Consider the following 23,924-nt stretch of genomic DNA (forward strand, 5'->3'; position numbering starts at 1 on the left):
TAATGCTTACTCTGCATGACCATATTTTAGATTCATTAATCCTACCCCATACCTAAACTTAACAAATACCTTACCAACTATTAATAAGCAGCAAATTTGGAGTTCACTGAGGCAAAAGTCATGGATAATAGTTAATAAGGAAAACTGGTTCCCAAAATAAAGTGTCACCTTATTATTACTGATATTATCAACATCGCTGTCTGTTTGGGACTCGCAGTAACATGAATATAATCTGTTAGTCAAGCTTTATTATGACTGTCTGGTCTTATGATAAAGAAAACTGTGGGTTTCATCAAAAAACTCAATTTTACATTCTTTCATCAAGTCCAAAGACTACATTTTTATATCTTTGCCATACACAAAACATCACTGCACATATAGGCCTATGCAGTTTTCAAAAGTAAAACAAATATTTAAAAAATGAAAGAGTCCACACACATTTCAATGGCATACTTACAAGAAATACTGTGGACTAACATGCTCTACTGTACACAAAATGAACAAAACTGAAGATAACAGTACATTCCAAACACATCAGAGATCTGAAAAAAGATGCATGGTTGTGTCCATTTTCCTTACAAAAAAACTACTAATCGACATAGTCTTTTCCAATAGGAGGAGAGTCATGAGAGGGACTGGAGCTCAGTGGAAGAGGATGTGTTTGTGTTTGGTGTTGGGAATTTGCTCTCGGCTCTTCAGTCTCCTTACAGCTTCCCTCATGTGTTTGGGCTGCAGAGGTGGTGTGTCTCCCCACTTCTCACACACGTCAAGAGCTGAAGATCAAGCAAAAACATTATGGAGACAATCAACAATGCTTACATTTTTAGTCAAATCATATTTCACTGTCATACCAACCTTCCTCAACAATCTCCCCAGCAAACACCTTCGCAATTCCTGACATGGCGATGACCACATTTTGAGAGACAGAAGATCCTGTGATGGACTGGATTAGCTGGAAGAAAGAAATTACAATCTCTATGAAAATTTGGAACCAAACCTAAAGCATCCTAATGGGAATTTGTGTATTACTTCATAATAAATGCTGTATTCCTGTACTGAACTGTACAACAATATAATGTTTTTCTTTAACTGTCCAGCAGCAAGACATTTCAGTACAAGCAGGGCTCTAAATACGAGTCTCAACATATATCCAACAAGTTTTTTTTGACTCTTATTGAATTCCAAATTAAATCTTGTATACAGTTGAGGTCAAAAGTTAACATCCCCCTTTTAAAAATCTGCAAAATGTTAATCACTTTACCAAAATAAGAAGGATCATACAAAATGAATGTTATTGTTTATTTAATACTGACCTGAATAAGGTATTTCACATTAAAAACGCTTACATATAGTCCACAAGAGAAAACAATAGTTGAATTTATAAAAATGACCCTGTTCAAAAGTTTACATACGCTTGATTCTTAATACTGTTGCTACCTGAATGATCCACAGCTGTGTTTTTTTGTTTTTGTTTAGTGATTTAGTCCCTTGTTTGTGCTGAACAGTTAAACTGTCTGCTGTTCTTCAGAAAAATCCTTCAGATCCCACAAATTCTTTGGGTTTTTTTTTCAGCAATTTTGTGTATTTGAACCCTTTCCAACAATGACTGTATGATTTTGAGATCCATCTTTTCACACTGAGGACAACTGAGGGACTCAAATGCAACTATTACAGAAGGTTCAAACACTCACTGATGCTCCAGAAGGAAAAACCATGCATTAACTCACCAGGGGAGTGAAAACTTTTAGAATTTAAAGATCAGGGTAAATTTAACTTATTTTGTCTTCTGGCAAACATGTAAGTATCTTCTGTAGCCTCTGAAGGGCAGTACTAAATGGAGAGGACAAAAATTTATATTTAGGCAAAATAAGAAAAATGTAAACATCTCCATTCTGTTCAAAAGTTTTCACCCCTGGCTCTTAATGCATTTGTTTTTCCTTCTGGAGCATCAGTGAGCGTTTGAATCTTCTGTAATAGTTGCATATGAGTCCCTCAGTTGTCCTCAGTGTGAAAAGATGGATCTCAAAATCATACAGTCATTGTTGGAAAGGGTTCAAATACACAAAAATGCAGAAAAACCAAAGAATTTGTGGGACCTAAAAGACTTTTCTGACCAACAGTAGGCAGTTTAACTGTTCAGGACAAACAAGGGACTCATAAACAACTATCACTAAACAAAAAAACACAGCTGTGGGTCATTCAGGTAACAACACAGTATTAAGAATCAAGTGTATGTAAACTTTTGAACAGGGCCATTTTTTATAAATTCAATTATTATTTTCTCTTGTGGACTATATGTAAACATATTTTATGTGAAATATCTTATTCAGGTTGGTATTAAATAAAAACAGATCCTTCTTATTTTGGTAAAATAATTAACACTTTGCAGATTCTGAAAGGGGGATGTAAACTTTTGACCTCAACTGTACAACTGTGCATGGATTTTTTAACTGCTGCACTTACTCTTTTAATAGCTGCCTTTGGGAACGCAGAGCGTCTGTACATCTCATAGCGGTTCAGCTGTTCTTCAGAAAATGATGATACTAAAACTCTGCCAAACAAAAAAGACAAGTTTTGCATCCTAATACAGAGTAACATATACAATACAATACACAAGTTTTATGCACAAAAATAAAGCTTACTGCATCTTTTGTATTTCATCTTCATCAACTTTATGCCGCTTCTCCTTTTTCTTGTCATGCTCCACTTTCAGTTTTTTAGCAGGAGGAGGATGAAGTGATGAAGATCCCTCTTCCTCTTCTTCACCAGCAGCAGCAGCAGCATCTTCAGCAGACCTCTAAAATAGCAATCAGATAAACCATAATAAAATGTTTCTATCAAAAAAATTTTTTATAGTGTTTAAGAATACCTAACGGACTCACGGCTTTGCCCTCCTCTTTTGTAGTTGTCTGGACTGCAGGGTTCACTGGTTCAGAGGCAGTACTGGAGCCTCCCAGACCCTCACCGGACCCCTCGCCCTGCTTGGGTCTCTCCGCAGACGTGCTCATTTCACTGAACCCCGCATCGGGTTTGATACGGGCCGGGTCTGCCATGCTGTGGCTGACATGTTAATGTCATATGAGGTAAATTAAATAAAGAAGAAGAAATAAACATGCTTAGTTTATGCTCAGCTGAGGTGAACCTCAAAACCAAAATAAACAACAGTACAAACAAGTTTCTTCTATGTAATGCAGAATTTTCTCCACTACCTCATAATATGTAACCCTGGACCACAAAACCAAGTCTTAAGTAGCACAGGTATAACCAAAAATACACTGTATGGGTCAATATTATCGTTTTTTCTTTTATGCCAAAAATCATTAGGGTATTAAGTAAAGATCATGTTCCATGAAAATATTTTGTAAATTTCCTACTGTAAATATATCAAAACCTAAATTTTTGATCAGTAATATGCATTGCTAAGAGCGTCATTTGGACAACTTTAAAGGCAGTTTTCTCAATATTTAGATTTTTCTGCACCCTCAGATTCCAGATTCATCAAATAGTTGCCAAATATAGTCCTGTTTATTTATTGGCGTATTTATTTAGCTTTCAAAAATTACCCTTATGACTGGTTCGTGGTTCAGGGTCACATATATTCTTGTGTTGACAAGACAAAATCTCCTGTATTTCCCCATGGGTTACTGAAGTGATTATAATTCTTAGATGTGAATTCCCTCTTCTGTATTGAAAAGAAATGTTATTTCGATATGTACCGTGGTACTGAATGCCTGACATATTTATATAACATATTTATGATTATATTTGCTTATATGGTATTTACATGTTACTATAAGAAAACGTTGCAATGATCATACTAGACATTACATTTGCTTCTGTCTGAATTGGAAACTTGTTAGTCAAAAAAAGCAGTTTGTTTTGTAAACAAACAGTGCAAACACACATAAACACTGACTTTAACTAATAACATACCTCAGACCGACAGCCGCGCTGAGAAGCGTTTTTATAAACACGGAATCAAAGAAGTGTTTTTCGAGCTCTACGCGTCCACAGACTGAAATCAGAGGTAGGAGTCACGACAATATCCGGTCAGTTTCAAAATAAGAGTCTTCTTTCTGTTTCTGGCGGTGTGGCAAGCCGAAAAAAGTGCATTACAAAATAAGAGTCCTGAGCGACAATTTAATTTCAAACGCTGATGTAGTTCACGCAACCATTGGGTGGCGCTCTTTACTACATAATAACTCCTGCATAGGCGACGCAGCTCTGTCAGGGGCGCACAGGGTCTCAGACAGGAGAATAATCCTTTCACACGCATTCAAATCACCAACTATTTGTCTAAATGCAGATATTTTTACAATGACCGTTTAAAATAACTATAAATGTTAAATATATTACTTCCAAGGATTCGCACCTATTTTTAAAATATATCTATTTTTAAGCAATATACGTAACCCTACAGTTAACATCTGTGATTTGTCCGTCCTAGCAGTCGCTGAGGTAAGTGTTACACGCCACGTGACACGCTGTTTTATTTCAGCAGGGGTTTGAACAAGTTTTTGCACCTAAAAATTAGACGTTTTATAAATTGTAGAAAATTAAAATTCAGAAACTGTAATATTCATTAAATGGAAAATTATTTAGATTGATTTAACAATATAAATGCCTCTTTAAATCACTGATATTATATTATTAGGCTAAATTGACTATATTATAGATTATTCATTCCACCCAGTTAATCTATTTCTGTGTGTTTCTGTTTTTTTTATTGTTATTAACAAAATAATTTATTAACAAAAAGCGTTTTTAATAAATAAATACATAATTTATAGTCCTACTTATTTTATTTGGTGCTCTTCACATCAAATTTCAAGTAGTGAATCTGTACATAAATCAATGTTCCTTTCAATCAATATAATATTTGTTTAAATTCAATCTATCAATTAATCAATGAATTCGGGCAAAAATTAATTAATACATTTTATCCGATTCTGTTCAAATTCTGCTGAAATATCTTTATGCTGGAGGTGATTCAATGATTATAAGAGTTGTTTCTCCGGTATCCTAATGCTTCATCAAAATCAATGAAAATGTAATATCTTCTGATCAATACACGCAACGCACAATAAGCTTTATTCAGGTCATGTACTACTTTTAATAAGTCAACATCAATATAACATTAAAATCCCCAAGACTGACTTAGAATACAGTATTATATACAAAATATAGAATTACATACAAAACATAAAATACAGAATTACATACAGAATATAGAATTATATACAGAATTATATACAGACTATAGAACATAGAATTACATACAGAATATAAAATATAGAATTATATACAGAATATACAATTTTATACAGAATACAGAATTATATACAGACTATATAGAATTAGACACTGAATACAGAATACAGAATTATATACATTACAGAATACTGAATTATATACAGATGATAGAATACAGAATTATATACAGAATATAGAATTATATGCAGAATTTAGAATATAGAATTATATACAGAATATAGAATTATATACAGATTACAGAATTATATATAGAATATAGAATTATATACAGATTATGTATATATAGAATGTAATTCTATATATGTATATATAGAATTACATACATAGAATTATATACAGATTATGTATATGTAGAATTATATATAGATTATGTATATATAGAATTACATACATAAAATACAGAACTATATACAGAACATAGAATATAGAATTATATGCAGAATTTAGAATATAAAATTATATACAGAATATAGAATTATATATATAGAATATAGAATTATATACAGATTATAGAATATAGATTTATATACAGAATATAGAATACAGAATTATATACATTACAGAATATTGAATTATATACAGATGATAAAATATAGAATTATATACAGAATTTAGAATTGTATACAGAATACAGAATTATATACAGACTACAGAATAAAGAAATATCAAGAATATCAAAAATACCAAGAAAAACATTAGAAAAAAATTGTTTACACTAAATGCAAAACAAAACAACATATATATATATATATATATATATATATATATATATATATATTAAGTTAATGTATTGTAAATGTCCAACAGTCTATTTATTCTACCCGCTGTTCATAATGATTCACTTATAAGAGACTCTTCTGATAATTTCTCAACTGAAGCTATTTTCCATAAATCCTTGATAAACTGTCACGGTTTCTTCTTCCACTAATGTCAGGATGTAAGGATGAGTGATCAGACGAGGGCTTCACATAATGAAATCCATCGATTTCAATTCCCTAAATGCTGCTCCACCATCATTAGTGTAATTAAATGATTGTGCATAATTCGGAGCAAACGCGACGTCACCAAGGAGCGCACCCGTCTAGGAAGTGACGTGTCGAGCCGTGCCAGAGGAAGTTTGTGCGGGCGCTGGGAGAGAAAGTTTCCCCGGAGCGGCTGCGCTTGGAGCGGGAATAACCCTGACACAGCCGCCGCTGGTGGACCGAGCGGACCGGAGCGGGAAGAAAGCGCGTAGTGTAGCGCGTGGATGCGTGTTGCGGCGTTGGCGAGGCGTGCAGTGGATTTGTGTGGTCGTGTGATCGTCTCTCCGCCGCTCCTCCTGCTCGCTGCGAGATGGGGAAGGAGCAGGAACTGCTGGAGGCGGCGCGCACCGGGAATCTGGCCGCCGTTGAGAAGCTCTTGTCCGGGAAGAGACAATCGGCCGGATCGGCCGCGGCGGGTGGTTCTGGATCGTCCGGGAATGTCGGGAGCGGCGGGCACAGCTCTTCACACTCGCTCTCCAGTTTTCTCAGGTAAGAGAAAGCCACGGAGGAGAGGCTTTTACGTGTAGAGGAGACCGGGGCTAGTTGTCACACTCTTTACTTCACTGATATTTCTCAGGTCTCGGAACTCCTTCTGCGTACGCACAAACATTAAAGTCTCATCTTCACAAAAAAATAACAATTCCGAAGGGAAAAGATCACTGAGGGCTGTATAACACTGCGTTGTCTTTATAGCGGGGCATGTTGTCACATTCTGTAGGGTATGTTGTCAAAAGGTGGTTGTTTATTGACAACAATTTGAGAAGAATAACTTCACTAAAATGTAAACTGCTATGCTCAGTAAAAAAGACCATATTTTACAATATGTGACCCTGGACCACAAAACCAGTCATAATGGGCATTTTTTTGAAGATGGTATGGTGTGGCTGAGATACAACTATCTGAAAGTCTGGAATATGAGCATGCGAAGCAAAAGAAAAGAAAAAGAAAGAAAATCACCTTTAAAGCTGTCCAAATGAAGTTCTGAGCAATGCATATTACTAATGAAAATCTGAGTCTTAATATATTTATGGTAGGAAATTTACAACATATCGTCATGGAGCATGGTTTACGTAATATCCTGATGATTTTTGGCATATAAGAAATATCAATAGTTTTAACCCATACAGTGTATTTTTGATTATTCCTATAAACATACCCGTGTTACTAAAGGTTTTGTGGTCCAGGGTCACATATATGTATTTACATTTAAAACGTGTGACAACTTGCCCCCAGTCTAATAAAGTGTTTCACATTTCAGTTAATACCTGCTCTTATTTTATGGTTGCGTCTTAGATGTATGTCAGAGTGGTTTTATTGTGCTCAATTATTACCCATTAGACTTTTTAAAATGCTGGTTTTGATTTGTACAATTGAACTTTTGATTCAAAATCTTATGGTTATTAAGATAAAGCCCCTGTTTTCTTGGTTACAACTGAATTACTTCTTTTTAAACCCATGCATTTCCGTTAGCTTTCAAAAAAAGTAGCTCAAGGCATCATTCCTTTTCGAAACAACTATTCTGTCAATTCTTTCATAATATGAACATGATGATGTTCCTCTTTATGTCATGAAAGCATGAGTAACATGCGCTGTCATCCCTGCTATTATGAAGCTAAATCTAGTACTGATACATCAGTGTCGTAAGACTGAGATACAGGACATTCCTGTTGGATTTGATTTACACATGTATTTACAATGTGGATGTGTAGGTTTGTGATACAAATGCAAATTACTCTCAATGCAGTGTGTAAACGGAGAGCTGATCGCATTTGCATGCACTTGAGCTGTCAGAGTGGCTCTTATTTTGTTTTGCATATCAAAGTCCAGTCTGAATAATGTCGAGGCACAATTTCAAAGTGGATGTGAAGCTATAAACTGAACATATGGTTTCATATGCCTCTTTGTGAATGTGGTTTTGTTGGACGTTTGATGTGTTATCATTCATAACTATTCACCTTACCCTCACCCACACGCACAGAATGTGTTTATTCCATGTGCAAATATCAACTAGGCTGCATTTAGAGGCCAGAAATCATGCCATCCATTCTGCCCACCCTTTCTCCCCACCAGAAGTCTTTGTGTCCACTGGCATCTGTGTGTCTCGCCTGGCTCAGTGGATCAATGTCTGGCAGTGCTCTATGGTGAGAAAGAGCGGCTCAGCGTGTGTCGGAGGTAAATAAACGGATGATCGGCTGGAACCGGTGCCAGCAGGAGAAGAATAAAAGAGTGCTCTCTGTCTGTCCTCCCTCTGCTCACAGGCCAGAGATCTTTAAGAGCATCAATCTGTATTTACTTACCAGAGTCTGAATTATTGGCAGGTGTTAAAGGGAGTGCTGTGTTTGCGTGCAGCTTGTCATTTGGCATGTGTGTAATGTAAATGTCAATAGTCTTTTGTGGTGTGAGTGTGTCTTATTCTGCTTGTGTTTACAGTGGTGTTCCTTGTCATCAGGTTTGCCTAGTTTACAGAGCAGTATGTGCAAATCTGTGCTTATCAACCTATTAATGGTTTTATATGCCTCTACCTACATTTTTGCGAAACCTCAGAAACATACCTGAATTCATCTTCCATATGAAATGAACGTTAGGGCCAGTAAAACACCAACAACTGGTTTTGTTTTGCACAAATTTTGATTACAGGTGCAAATTATTAATTCATAAAGGCTTAATTTCATGTTGTGACCTTTAAACGCTTTTACCATAGTGCATTCTTACATTTGAATCACATAATCTGCTCCATATGGCCTTTCTGACATAGTAAACTTGCTTGGTAGCGCACCCGGAAAACATTGCACTTGTAATGTTTAGCATTTGTGCACGGGTTAGGTTTAACACAAGTCATGATGAAACAGATCAAAGACTTGTAGAAGCAAGCTAAAATGGCAGCGTTGCTTTAGCAAACTCAAGTTTGCTTTTCATTAATTCTACCAGGTTCACATTCATCGCCACTCACTTTGAAAGTATCACGAAATATGCAAGAAGCAGTGCAATATTGTGAGGAAATGCCACCACAGAAACATGTTTCCACTAAGAATATGCTGCATAATATATTGATAATGATTAAACTCAACACGGTTTTGAGATGTCTATTAGTAGTTAAAGGTCTGAGCTGAAGAATATTCAAAAGTTTGTTTCTGAAGAAATCAAAATCGTTCTTGAAAATTTGACACTGAATTGGAAGTTGAAACATTAGTGCTAGTGAAACAAAAACTACTTTTGTTTGAGACAAATGATGATTACAGGTGCAAATTATTGATTAATAAAGGCTTATTTTGATTAGGGGTGTCAGAAAATATCGATACACGTGTGTATTGCGATATTTTGTTTGGCGTTACTGTATCGATTCTCAAAAATGGAATATCGATATAAAAAAAACCATACAAGATTCATGACAGTTGCTTCGTTTTGAGCAGATATCCTGACCGCTAGATTGCAGTCTTCTTATCTCTGAACTTAAATCAGTGACAGAAAAATACTAGCATAAGGGCATGCCACTAATGTTAGCGTTAATGGAGGATGAAAGAATAGTTCCTGCTCCCACTTCGGTGTAAAGTGTGGCATCTTTTCGGCTTTTAAGGTAACGTTCGCTCCAGGACGCAGAGGGTAGCGGAACTGCCGTGTAGCCGAGGTGGCGCCCGCGCCGCGGTTCAGTTGCTTATCGCTTGTGGGGCTTTCGTGGTGGGGCTGTTTTGTGCAGTTCGGTCTCGGTCTCTGCGATTCCATGCGGCGCATAATTACAAACTGAAAAACTCGCGAAATTCTCAGAACAAAAAGGTTCTCAGAATGTCCAATATCTGTATTTAACAGATAAAACTTTTGTTTTCTTTAGGAATCCTGCAAGCACTTTATTTTTTATTGATATTAGATGTAATTCTTAAGTTCAGATCAAAATGATCTGACATGGTTACAATTATAAACTTAAATTGTAAAGCAGGGTCTAAAAATATATAAGATCTATATATAAAAGTTTATATTTTATACATTTAATAACTAAAGAATCTTGTAATGTTCTTGTGAATCTTTTAATAACTCAAGCACTTTATTTTCCCCCTTTACTCGTACTTTTACCATAGTGCATGATTTGTAGACTAATACACTTTGACATTTGAATTACATAATCAGCTCTATATGCATGGCTTTTCTGACATAGTAAACGTGCTTGGTAGCGCACCCGGTACAGCATTGCACTTGCAATGTGGAGCCTTTGTGCATGGGTTAGGTTGAACACAAGTCACGATAACACAGGTCAAAGACATGTATAGGCAAGCTAAAATGGCAGAGTTGCTTTAGCAAATGCTTTTAATCTTAAGTTTGTTTGTCGTTAATGTTACCAGATTCACATTCATCTTTTTCTAAAAAAAACTGATTGCACTTTAAGCACCGTTTACTTTAAAAATATCATGAAACGTGCAAGGAGCAGTGCAGTATTGTGGAGAAATGCCACCACAGAAACATATTTCCACTAAGAATATGCTGCATAATATATTGATAATGATTAAAAGCAACATAGTTTTGAGGGATCTGTTTTAATATTTAGAGGTCTGGGCTGAAATCCAAAATGCTGTAGATTCAAAACTCACACATTTATGTGAAGAAAGAGTCAGAATCAGTCTTGAAAATTTGACACTGAATTGGAAGTTGAAACATTAGTGCTAGTAAAAAACAACTTTTGTTTCAGACAAATTATAATTACAGGTGCAAATTGTTGATTATTAAAGGCTTATTTCATGTTATGACCTGAAAACACTTTTACCATAGTGCAGGATTTGTGGACTAATACATTTTGACATTTGAATCACATAATCAGCTCCATATGTATGGACTTGGTAAACTTGCTTGGTAGCGCACCCGGTACAACATTGGACTTGCAATTTGGAGCATTTGTGCACGGGTGATGTTAAACACAAGTCACATAACACAGATTAAAGACTTGTAGGAGCAAGCTAAAATGGCAGAGTTGCTTTAGCAAATGCTTTTAATTTCAAGTTAGATTTTCGTTAATGTTTCCAGATTCACATTCATCTGTCTCAGAGAAAACTTATAGTGCTGCTTACTTTGAAAATTTAGAAATATACTATTGTTGTGCAGAAATGTCACCACAGACACATTTTTCCACTAAGACTATGCTGCATAATAGCATAATAAAAAAGCTGTTTATATATTTAAAGGTCTGGGCTGGAATCCAAAAGGTTGTAGATTCAAAACTTGCACATTTCTGTGAGGACAGAATCAGAATCTCTGTCTGTTTGACACTGAGTTTGGCACTGAATTGGGAGTTGAAATTGAATTGAAACCACTATTTACAGTTTCAACCGAAGGTGTTAAGTTGTAGGTCTTCAGTGTCACATTACAAAACTTAAATCCAATAGTAGTGGATTTGAAAGTCTCGTAATCACTGTTCCGTATTGAATATGCGATGTTACAGTGTAAATTAGGTTTGTGAACTACAGGAGAGGGCAGGATTTTCAATTTCAAGTGTATTGTAGTCTTAACTAGTGCTGATAAGGTTTTTCAGTAACCGATATATTACCAGTAACTAAAGATGTAGATTGCTGATATCTTGTTGATTTACTCAGTGCAGTGGCAAATGAGATGAATAGCAATTTGCTGGAAATGAAATAAGCTCCTTTCACTTAACATTTTTGTAAATCAAAAATAATTCTTCATGTATTAGTGCTGTTGGTAGATGCGGAACTGACACATATGGCAACTACTAATCTATCTGTAATCGAGTTGTCGCCTGATAATCTCAAAATGACAGTGTCATCTGATATATCGGTCTCTTACTAATGCTATCTTGACATGTTTTGGAGGAAGCACTATATCTCATTCTTATCTGTATGGTAACTGTAAATCGGCTGCTTGTAAGCAGTGTAGATCTCCTAAACTGCTCAGATATAACTGGTTCTATATTTGCAGTGGTTCTCAGAGGGGTTTCCTCTCTTCAGTAGTGTCACATCTGTACTCATTTAGGAGCTCTGAGTAGCTTTGGTTTCATTGAATGCTGACAGTTTAGGCCTCTGTGGACATTATCCAGCGCTTGTCAAGGTGCTGTCACCTGAATATTCTTAAATTCACTTGCACTAGAGACTTTCTTTCTTTCTCTTCATTCTGTTTGTCATGCCCCTTGAAGAGATAGTTCATGTTATCTCATGTTGTCTACTATGGAATACCAAAGGGATTGTTTTGAAGAATATAAACTCTACAATCAAGGAGAATGTAAAGCAAAGACAGTCAAGCTTCAAAAAGTAGAAATTACATGCTATATTCCAAGTCATATGACAGTTTTGTATGAGGAACAGTGTGAAATGAATTTATAAATCACTTAAATTTTTGCTTGACAGCTGTGGTTGCCTTTCTTATTCGTTGTATGGAAAAGCGCATACGCTTCTTCTGTAAATATCTTGTGCTGTGATAGAAAGAAGACGTGAGGGTGAGTAAATGGTGAAAGAATTTTTGGATGAGATATTCCTTTATGGCCATGAACATACCTGTGAAGAGATGGAAGGACTTGTCTCAGTGTATCCGAGGTTTCCTCATGCTTGGAGATTAAAGAGAAGCACTTGCACTGTTTTTTTTTTTTTTTTTCTGGGTACTGTAAGGAACAAGACATCATGTTGAGACTTGCTGTTTTGTTTTGAAAGAGTTTGAGACTGTGAGTTTGAGAATTCTCTCTCTTTCGTGGAATGTCGTTTCAACATGGCCGCGTCTGCAGATTTGGACATGCTGCCTTATCTGTTCATAAGTGTGCTCGTCTGCTTAGACATATTTTGTCCACGTGTGTATTTGACATCCATTGCTTTTTTTTTTCTTAGATGTCTTTAAACTTATCTGTCTGTCTGTCTGTTGCATTTTTCTCTCTGTCTGCCTGTCCATCTTTCTTTCCATCTGTTTGTCAAATGCCTGACTGTTAGTTTTGTTGTTTATCAGTCTGTATTATCCTTCTGCTTGTTTTTTTTGTCCATCTGTTTTTTCATTTCCTGTGCATCTGTCCATCTGCTTGACAGTTTTCTGTGTCCCTGTCTGCCTGCCTGTCTGTCTTTCTGCCTATCTATCATCTTAACAGTTTGTCCATTGCCTGTCTGTCTGTCTGTCCTCCTGTTTTCCCCTCTCCAGTCTGTCTATTAGCCTTTTTTGTTTATTTGTCTGTCTGTCACCTGTCTGTCCTTCTAGCTGTCTGTGTGTCTGTTTATTAGTCTATTCTGTCTAGTCTGTCTGCCTATCTGTCCATCTATCTGTCCATATGTTTGTCTATCGCCTGCCTGTCTGTCTTCTCTGTCTGTTTAATTTCCTGACTATCTGTCTGTCCATTTGTCCATCAACTCTCTGTCTGTCCATCATCTGTCTGATTTTATCTGTTTGTTTGTCTGTATGTTTATTAGTCTATTCTTTGTCTGCCTGTCTGTCCCTCTGTTTGTCTATTTTGCCTGTCTGTCTGTCTGTCTTGTCTGTCTTGTCTGCCTGTCTATTTAGTTGCTTGTCTATACGTCTGTCTCTTTGTCCATCAGCTATCTGTCTGTCCTCTGTCTGTCTATCTGTTTATTTGTCTGTCCATTGCCTGTCTGTCCTTTAGGCTGTCTTTATAGTTGTCTGTCTGTCTGTCTGTCTGTCTATTTGTCTGTCTATCTTTCTGTGTCTTTGTCCATCACCTATCTGTTTGTCCAACTCTTGACTGTCCATTTGTCAATTCGTCTGACCTATGTCTGTTATCTGTCTGTCTGTCTATCTGTCTGTCTTCATTTTAAGCATTAGTCGACGGTTAGTCGCACATTTATTAACTATTTTCATTCTGATTGCATAGCCTAATAAGCACTCAAGTGCACACATAAAGCTTGTCACAGCGCACCGGCAGACATAATAATTGTGTCAGGGAAAAATAGCGAGGAGACTACATTAATGTTTTAATAATTTGATAAATTAGTGCCGCCTTTGTTTTCGGCTTAAGAGATGAAGACGGCGACACTGACTTGTCATCTCCACAGTAGCAATGCACTTGTATGCATGTTTCATACTGATTACATAATCTAAGAGTATTTGTTTCCTATTTCAGTTGGTTTATTTAGAAGTAGACATTTCACTCTGTAGATATATTTTTCATGCATGTAAGGCAAGTATACACAGTTTCTACCAAGACAGCAGGAAGCGCATCCAAAAAATGCTTAACCAAAAATGACAGAGTATTTTAAGTGCTAGCGAGCGCACCGGCACCTCCATCTGTCATGCAGTGAGCGCGCTACTATTCAGCTTCCACACTCTGCACAGACACTAGCACATATTTTTCTAGGTTAACATTAAATTGAGCTGCTATGTAAAGTTGCTAATACATACACCTTTTAGATGAAAAGCCACAGTTGAGGTTAATGAATGATAGGTGAGCATTTGGATGTCCTGCCTGATGTACTGTATTACCATATAGACTATCCGTTAACGATCTGTCTGTCATGGACTGCGTGACTGTGCCACTTCCTGTGAACGTTTTTTTTTTTTCCTGCGACTAATTAAATTTTGGTCGACCAAGCCTCTTCTCGTCAACTATTTGGGGCCAGCCTTACTGTTTGTACATTCATCTCTATCCATAACCTGGCTATTTGTCTGTTTGTCTGTTTGTAATTATATCGTCAAATAATAAATTTATTGAGTGAAGAGCCATTTGACTCAGTTTTTTAACAGTGAGCTAAGCTTGTATGACTGGGCTGAATTCTCAGACATATTCTCAGGGGTTTTATTAGATGCATTTTGATCAAAGGACTCAGAGCTTTGAAGTGTCGGATGCTAGGCACAAATGTGCAATCTCCTCTGCTGAAGACTCTTAAACCTCGTCTGTTGGCCATTTCTGTGTGCTACATTGAATCAGACTGCAGACTTCTGTAAAAGTGCTGAGTGTTATTTATCTAGAGATTGTGTTAGATTGTGTTAGACTCTGTTCACACAGACTGTCACTTCTGATTCCCACAAAACCTGGCGAAGGGAAGTTTCTCTGAAGAATGGCCAGTGTAGTGGTGGATTCCTGTGGGGAAGATGAAAGGGCAGGTGCTTCCTGAAGAACTGCAGTGACTGGGAACAGAACAGGGCTGTGGTTATGGTGTTAACATGGGTGACAGAACTGTCAAAACGGACAGGGTTGAAATGGAGAGCAAGAGTCAGAAACTAACCATGCTGAACCCATTCGGCGATGTTGTTTATCTTAGTAAGCAAACAAATGTCACCAAGACGTCTTTAAGGGAGGTGTTGTATTTAATTTTTCAATTAATTTACACAATCATTGGTTGATTATGCTTTGAATATTTCATGCTTAATCATAGTCATAACATTCATCTGGAAACATTTAGCCACAAAGGGTTAAAATTCATCAGTAACATTTTATTTTAGGGACCAATTTTCTCTATTAACTAGCTAGCTATTAGCGTGCATATTGCTATCACATTAGCTGTTTATTAGTACTTATAGCACATTTTAATGCATTATTCATATTTAGGTCCCTTAAAGGGGTCATCGGATGCTAAGTTCAGTTTTACATGTTGTTTGAACATGAATGTCTGTTGGCAGTCTATGTACACATCTACCCTATAATGATAAAAATCCATGGAGTGGTTTTTAATTAATCTGTAAAAATAATATCCCCTTTTCAGATCGACCCGTTCTCGGATGCCTGTCGGTGTGCCGTCACATCGATAGAGGCCGCTCCCACGATAGTTGATTGATATGAGCGTCTTACCTCAGACCCGCCTAAATCAGCTGTAACAGTCCAGTAACCTCCATTGTTTCGATGCCGGAGCAAGAATGTAAGTTAGACAAGAATATCTCCGATTGAGCGATTGAGGTGTTGTGTTGCTGGATGTAATAATGAAAATAGTGGTTGTCATTTACTCCCGACATCTGAGCCACTGAAGATGCAGTGGATTACGTTTGTTTGTGAAGGGAATGTGCCTCCCAATCTACATATATCCGTCTATGTTCGCGTGAATCATTCGTGATCCAGCTTCACTTACAGCAGAAGTGAGTATTTTTTTTAAGGAATCTTTGCAATCGCCTTTCCTAATAACGTGCTAGTTAGCAAGTGAAAATGCGCGGCTAAATGCGGCTAAAGTAAACAGGCTCGTCACTCCACAGAGAGAAGAGAGGGGCGGGGCGAGCAGAGCTCATTAACATTTAAAGCAACCTCGACCAGAACAGGATGAATTTTGCAGAGCTGATTTTGACAAGGTAAAAAGGGTGTTGTTTTACACTACCATTGAGAATTTTTAACCAAAGTATATTATAGACTTTTCATTAAGACCCTAAAGAATCATATCAACTTCTGGAAAATGGGCATCCGATGACCCTTTAATCAACCCCATACCTAAACTTGACAGCTACCTTACTAATTATTAATAAGCAGCAAATTAGGAGTTTATTAAAGCAAAAGCCATAGTTAATGGTTTTTTAATAGCGAGAACTGAACTTAAAATAAAGTGTGACCAAAGTATGAGCTGTAACTGTGTAGTAGTTTAAAATGCAAAAGCACTTTATCTACCCTGTATGCGTTTGGTGTTGGGATGTAGGATAATTGATGCTTTATAGAGGTTAGGTTATGTTTTCCGCTTTCGTGTTGTATGAATAACACACAAGGCTCTGTTTGATGTGGCTGATACACATCTCATCGTTGAGTGGTTTGGTTGGTGAACTGTGTGACCAAGGACCGATCTGTATCACTTCCTGTTGTCAGTTTATACACTAGCTAGCTATATTTTGTGTCAAGTCTGGTTGAGTATAACAACCAGGGGCCGTATGTATAAAGCCGCTCAGAGTAAAATTTTAGTCTTAAGTGTGTCAAAATTCTAAGAATGAGAATGAGGGAATTTTTTTTCTTTTCTTTTCTTAGACTTAAGAATAAGAGTGATTCATAAAGGTTTCTAAGTGTTAAGACTAGGTCTCAGCTCCTAAATTATTTAAGAGAGCTGAAGAGGTCTCCTAGCCTAGTTAGAAGTAACAAGATGGCAGCAAAGAGGAGACACACACTTTACAATGAACATATGTCGTATTGGTGTTATATGATGCTACCGAATTTATAGAACTAAATGAATTTTTTTGTAACTGGCCAAGAAATGTATTTACTTCCTTATTCCAAGGGAAATCAATTCTCTAACTGCCAAGTAAAAATAGTAATTAATTTTTTTTCGTTGGAAAATTGGAAAAATGCAGCAATGCTCCGGTGATGACACAGTAAGCAGGGTCTTAAATGTTGTGACACTAACCCCACCAAACACAACTGCGGCCAAAAATTTTATTATTTTTTTGAAGTTACATCAAATGATTGGTGTTGTGCTGCTGTGACTTTACTTGAGCAGGCTCACTATTGGCTGTTTTAGAGGTCAAGGGTGGCCATTTTTGGTTGACATCATTGTAGTCCTTAGTTCACAACACTTAAGTGTCCTCTCGGTCAACACTTAAAAATCTTAAAGAGTCTTAGACTTTACTGAGTCCTTTTAGCTTCTTCATAAAAGTCTCCTACTTTTAGAAATGCCCTACTTTTTGCTAAGAATTTTTTGACACCTTAAGTCAAAGTTTAAGACTATTCTTAAGAGCATTTCTGAGAAGGTTTATACATATGGACCCAGATGTGACTTGATGTCTCAATGCATGGAAAAAAATATTTGTATGTTAATCAAAGTTTTTAGCTGCAACTGCAATACTTGATGAACGATTATTTTGGGTACTTATGTGTTTTCTTTAATTAATGAAAAAAAAAAAATTTGAAAGAATTATTAATTTTATTAATTTCTTCCAATTGATTGATTAATCATAAATATTTGACAGCTCAATCAATTGTCAAATCAGCCGTTAGTTGCAGCCCTAGAGCAAACAAGAACGCTCAAAATGTAAACTCTTTGTGAACAAAAATAATGTATTTTGTGTCAAAGATTGTATCTGTCAAATTGCTTGTCGCTGGAATTTTATCGCATCACATCAGGTTAGGAAACAGTGTAAAACACATTTCTGTATTTGGAGATTTGGTGATAAAGGTTCAATTCTGACCTGCAACTTTTTCTACTCCCACTTCTATCTTTTTCCTTAATAGTTGTAAAACGCTGTCTCATTGTTCAGTAAAAAGCCCAAAAAGCCTCCCTAGCCCAAAAGTCCAAATGCTGATGTTTATGGACTTCATTCTTAATAATAAAGAAGACAAGCTGAATGTCAGATACATTTGGTAAAACTAGGGTAAAATCAATTTATCTCTGAGTGAAGGGGAGTCCCACTGACCTGGTTGGGGCTGATCTCAACAACAGCTTCATTGCCCTCAGACTGAACCTCTTTTGACTGGATTAAACTCAGTCATGTGTTGGACATTTAACCATTCGTAATTTCTCTGTGGATCCTTAACAAGAGGGGGCAGCTCTACATTTAATTCATATTCAACAGTTTGATGCTACAAGTTCTAGCTCCTGTTTGGCCAGTTTAGGAGCTGTTGATGAATGACTCCTAAAAGTCTAGTAACCTTCCTAGGCAGCATTTTAAGTAATTGTAGATGTCCTCCCCAAGGCTGTTGTTTGAACGTTCTTCCACATTGTACAAATTCATATGAAAATGTAAAATAGTTACATTTTCTCAAGTGTTTCAGTTGGTATAAAACTTAAGCTATTCAAAAATCATATTTGAGCTTTTAAGCTATTCTAAGACCATATTTGAGTGAAATTCTAAGGCATTTTCAAAGAATACAGTCCCGAGAGAGCTCAGTTTGGTACACATATGCTGTCTGATCTCTGCACACACATCTAAAGCTTGAGCATGTAAAGCTTCTGCACCAAAATGTCCAAATACACACAAAAATATGTAAAAAAATCCAGTTTGTTTGAGTAAACACAGTTGGTTATGTATTATTAAGTGAATATAAACACTTGGGAGAAATCATGTGTATCTACACTGCCGTTCACACTCGCACTTTTGCACACCCGGGTTCGATGGGCATTATAGTTTGGTTCGTTTGGATGATGACTATAACACTGTCTTCCGACCTCGGGTGGGCACCCGTGGACCGTACCCGTGTCCGCTTAAAAAGGATGGTCTGGGGTTCAGTTCATGTGAACTCCAATTTCGCTTAAACCATCAAATTATTAAAGGGACAAAAAAAGTGTCAGATCAGTGTTGCTAACTGCTTTCAATTGAAACGAGCTAAAATGTAGCTGATGAGGGTGAGGTTAATAATGGGGAGTTCACTGATCCATATAAACGTAAATATATAATTGGGAGAGTGTTGTAATCTAGTTAAGGTTTGTCCAACACACTGATTTTGTTGCTATGTTTTTGAATAAAATCTCAGAAGGGGTGAGGAAGTCACCCCTTAGTAATAATTGGGTGGTCCTCTCTTGTTTTTGCATGTGTTCATAATTAATTTGTGTGACAGCATGGCCAAAATTATGACCACAAAATTTGGCATGTTTCATTGCATTATTATCAGAAGTAAAACAATTGACTCCAAGCAAATATTCAATATGCTTACATTTTTTTTATTTTGGCCACTATGGCAGCAAAGCATTTAAAAATACATTAAAATATTAAATAGTGTCTTAAAAAATGATTTAATTGTAGTTACATCAAATGATTGGTGTTGTGCTGCTGTGACTTCGCATGAGCAGGCTCATTATTGGGAGTTTCATAGGTCAAGGGCAGACATTTTGGGTTGACATCACTGTAGTGCTTAGTTCACAACACTTAAGAATCTTAAAGAGTCTTAGACTTTACTGAAAGTTGCTTTTAGCTTCTTTATGAAAGTCTCCTACTCCTAGATAAATACTCTTTACTAAGAATTTTTTGACACTTAAGTCAAAGTTTAAGACTATTCTTAAGAGCATTTCTGAGAATTTTATACATACAGGCCCAGAGAGCAATGTTATGCATTTTGCCACCAAGGTAAATAGCTGCTGGCTTGATGATGCAAATGAACCGCGGTCCCAAATAAAATAAAATGAACACAGTCCAGCGGGGGCAGGGGGAGGGACGAGCAATCAAACTCAGGTTCGGACCAGGCAATCGAACCAAGTGTTAAAGCACCAAGTTTTTTTTTTTTTTGTTTTGTTTTTTTAAATTTCCTATGTTCATCAAGGCTGCATTTATTTGATCAAAAATACAGAAAAAAAACTGTAATATTGTGAAATATTTTTGCAAATTAAAAGAATGTTTTTTTTGTTTTAATATACTCTAAAATCTTATTTATTTCTTTGATGCAAAGCTGAATTTTCTTCAGCCATTACTCCAGTCCAGAAATCAATCTGATATGCTAATTTATTATCAGTATTGAAAACAGTTTGCTTGTCTTTTTATAACCTAATGTTCAAAAGTTTGGGGTTAGTAATTTATTTATTTATTTTTTTTGGATAGAAGTTGATAAGTGATGGTAAAGGCTACTAATAAATGCTTAAACTTTTTATTCATTAAAGAACCCTGAAAAATATTAAGCACCACAACTGTTTCCATCATTGCTAATAATAAGCATTTTAGAATGATTTATGACAGATCATGTGACACTGAAGACTGGAGTAATAATGCTGAAAATTCAGCTTTGAATCACAGAAATAAATTATATTTTAAAGTATATTAAAATATGAAACTGTTATTTTAAATTCTAATAATATTTTAGAATATTACTACTTTTTTTCAGAAGAGATACCTTAAAAAAAAAAAAAAAAAAAATCTTACTGATCCCAAACTTTTGAACAACATTGTTTATTCATTTTTTTTATTTGTTCTTTATTTTATTCAAATAGCTCACCCCTTAATTTTACCATGCTTTATTTTACATTGGTCACATGTATGAACATGACTGGCCTTGACTAAGTGAAGGTGATTTCACATATTACACATTTAACAGTTCCCACTCTCGACCCCTGACACTCTTCACACCCTTGAGTCATTCACAGTGACTATTTCCTCACTCTCGCATTTAAATATTTCCTGTTGTGTGTTTAAATGTGTGTTAAAGCATAAGGATAAGATCAGTAGGAAGTACTTTATTTGACTGTCAGCCGTGAACCAGAATGCACTGGGAGTGATTGAGTTGCCTGACAAAGTCCTCGACTTTAAATCATTTGCCCTCATTTGTCTCAAACACACACACACACACACACACACACACACGCATGCTCGGTTGCTGGAATGTGGTTTATCAGGAACTGAATATTAAAATTAGCACTTGTTGTTTGCTATTCCTGTAACTGTCATAATTGACTGCAAAATCACCTTATCTCTGATTGAAACATTTGGCGTTCAGTGACTGATAACTAAATCTGAGCTCCGTTATTTGCTCACTTTAAAATGCATTCACTGCAGAAAAGTTGTAAATTAGGAGTTTTCTATCAGACTACTGAAGTATTTGAGGGGGTTATTACAGCAAGCATCTCTGGAAACTCCATTCAGAGTTCAGCAGTTGTTTTCACAACTAATGGGCTGTTTCGCTGTGAGGAATCTGACACCATTAGGATGGCATTCCAGGAACTAAACTGGACAAGTAGATCCTCTTTTTTTCTAGGAGTGCAAAAACAGAATAGCCATTTCAGAGAAAACAAGAACATTTGCTAACACACAAATTTTTACTTTTATGTTCTGACAGAAAACAAATCTGAAACCAATTAATAAGACTTCTTGGAAGTCTAAGCCAATACGTGATTTACGCTCTATTTTTTACTTTCAGTATTAAAACAAATGGGGTCTCTCGAACTGAGGGAAGAACATTGCCTTCCATTAGCTTTTCTTGTGTTTTGTTAAACAGTAAAAACTGATATTTTGAAGTATTACAAATGAAATTTTTCTTTAAGTAGGGCATGAGCACCGATGGTGGTTCTTCTCCAAAATGAATCACATTTTTATGTGCCTAAACATGCTCGAAAACTCATTAAACTGTGCACACTCCTGGTGAAAATTTACATCTGATATGGGTTTCAGAAGTGGGTTTGTCAAAGTGGCTCGATAGCGCCACCTGTAAAATTTCAACTAAGTGCTCCTCGAGCTCTGTTTCACATACATGTACGAAATTCGGTAGACACATGTAACACACCAATACCTTCAAAAAAGTCCATCGGTACGAAGTCCGAAACCCAACAGGAAGTCTGTCAGTTTGAATTTTCTCAGCAAACTTTGTGGCGTTTTTGCCATTTTCTTCAGATCAAGATTCAGATTTTGATTTATTCAGATCAACACCAAATTTGGTCAGTGTAATTTAAAGGCCTTTGTGATGATAAATTGCGAAGATCTTGAGTTTTCGTTAAAGGGCGTGTTGGTGGCGGCCTGACAAATTTCGGTATTTCGCCATAAAACAGTAACTTGTTATAACTCAAGCATGCAATGTCCGATCTTCCCCAAACTTATCATGTTTGATAAGAGTCCTGTCCTGAACACATGCCCATGGCCATATTCAGTTATGGTCATAGCGTCACCTGCTGGCAACAGGAAGTGACATGTGTTATGTTGTAACGAACTCCAACGAGAGATTTAATGACAACAACGTTATATTTGGTCAGTCTAATGTAAGGGCCTTTGCAGTGTTAAATTAGGAAAAACTTGAGTTTTCGCTAAAAGGCTTGTCCGTGGCGGCCTGACAACGTTCGATGGTTCACCATGTAAAAGGAAGTTGTTATAACTCATACATAAGCCATACGATGTCTGATCTGCCACAAACCTTATCCATTCGATAAGAGTCCTGGTCTGAAGACATCTAAAGGCCAATATAACTGTTGGTAACAGGATGTCATGCTTTACACTAGCTCAAACATACCATGTTCATTGTACACCAGACTTTATATGCTTGATCATAAATGGCCTGAAGACTTCTATATGTCCAGTTACAGTCATAGTGCCACCGGCTGACAGCAGGAAGTTTGGCACATATAAATTACTTTGACAACTTCCTCCTATGTTTACCACTTTAAATGCTGTTTTCCTAAAGCCACCGGGTAGCGGTGAGCCCGGGTGTGAGGGCCCTTTCGACGCTGCTTGCAGCTTTAATTGTCAAATGTAATTTATCCCTGTAATCAAAGCTGAATTTTCAGCATCATTTCTCCAGTGAATCATTCTAATATGCTGATTTGATGCTCAAGAAACATTTCTGATTGTTATCAGTGTTGAAACAATTTCATTATGCTAATGTAGACAGGAGACAGCAGTGCAGCTCAAAGGGTTTTAGGACAAAGGTTTTCTCCATTCATTTTCCCTTATTTTTCTATTAAATTGCAATTAGTCATTCGAAAATAGTTTTTTCACATCTTACCCAATGATTATTCAGAGGAAATCTGCAGAACTCTGCGAAAAGTATTTAAACATGGGGAATTTCATAAATGAATAATAGTCAGATTCTCAGAAAATCTGCAGACATAGTTTCTGTTTAAACATGTGCAACAATCTGAAAAAAACAGCTTGCGTGTTGTTCTGAAGGCAGATTTCCATTCTTCATCCTTCATGATGTTTTTTTCCCTTCGCCTCCTCCGGTTCCTGGCAGGCCATAACCCACCTGCTGTGAGCACCACCTACTCCTACTTACGAACTTCAAACGCTGTTTTATTTGGACACAGAAGAGTTAGTCGCTGTAATGTCCTTTCTGGACACCAGTTAGTCTTGTCTAGACATTTTGATTGCTTGTTCTAATTTAGTAGCCCCTGAGCTGCT

At 36.5% G+C, this 23,924-nt stretch overlaps 2 protein-coding genes across 4 annotated transcripts in view; one reads left to right on the forward strand and one right to left on the reverse strand.

Moving 5' to 3' along the window:
* Positions 1–228: 228 nt before the first annotated feature.
* On the reverse strand, positions 229–4,069 carry taf11 (TAF11 RNA polymerase II, TATA box binding protein (TBP)-associated factor). Its single transcript, XM_051096182.1, has 6 exons — positions 3,934–4,069; positions 2,883–3,060; positions 2,643–2,797; positions 2,464–2,551; positions 856–952; positions 229–773 (listed from the first exon to the last, which is right to left on the reverse strand). The coding sequence occupies exons 2-6, from the start codon at positions 3,051–3,053 to the stop codon at positions 643–645; spliced, it is 642 nt and encodes a 213-aa protein (XP_050952139.1). The 5' UTR covers positions 3,054–3,060; positions 3,934–4,069; the 3' UTR covers positions 229–642.
* A 2,270-nt stretch (positions 4,070–6,339) lies between these two features.
* Positions 6,340–23,924, forward strand: part of LOC127154555 (ankyrin repeat and SAM domain-containing protein 1A) — a 139,617-nt gene continuing 122,032 nt past the window's right edge. Inside the window, exon 1 of one of the 3 annotated variants that reach the window (XM_051096161.1) lies at positions 6,340–6,785. In XM_051096161.1, the coding sequence (XP_050952118.1) occupies positions 6,607–6,785 (179 nt within the window). In that variant the 5' untranslated portion in view covers positions 6,340–6,606. The remainder of the gene's footprint in view (positions 6,786–23,924) is intronic. The other 2 variants (XM_051096160.1, XM_051096162.1) reach the window with 2 other exon arrangements.

The sequence above is a fragment of the Labeo rohita genome, chromosome 23 (assembly GCF_022985175.1).
Source record: "Labeo rohita strain BAU-BD-2019 chromosome 23, IGBB_LRoh.1.0, whole genome shotgun sequence".
Taxonomy (NCBI): Eukaryota; Metazoa; Chordata; class Actinopteri; order Cypriniformes; family Cyprinidae; genus Labeo; species Labeo rohita.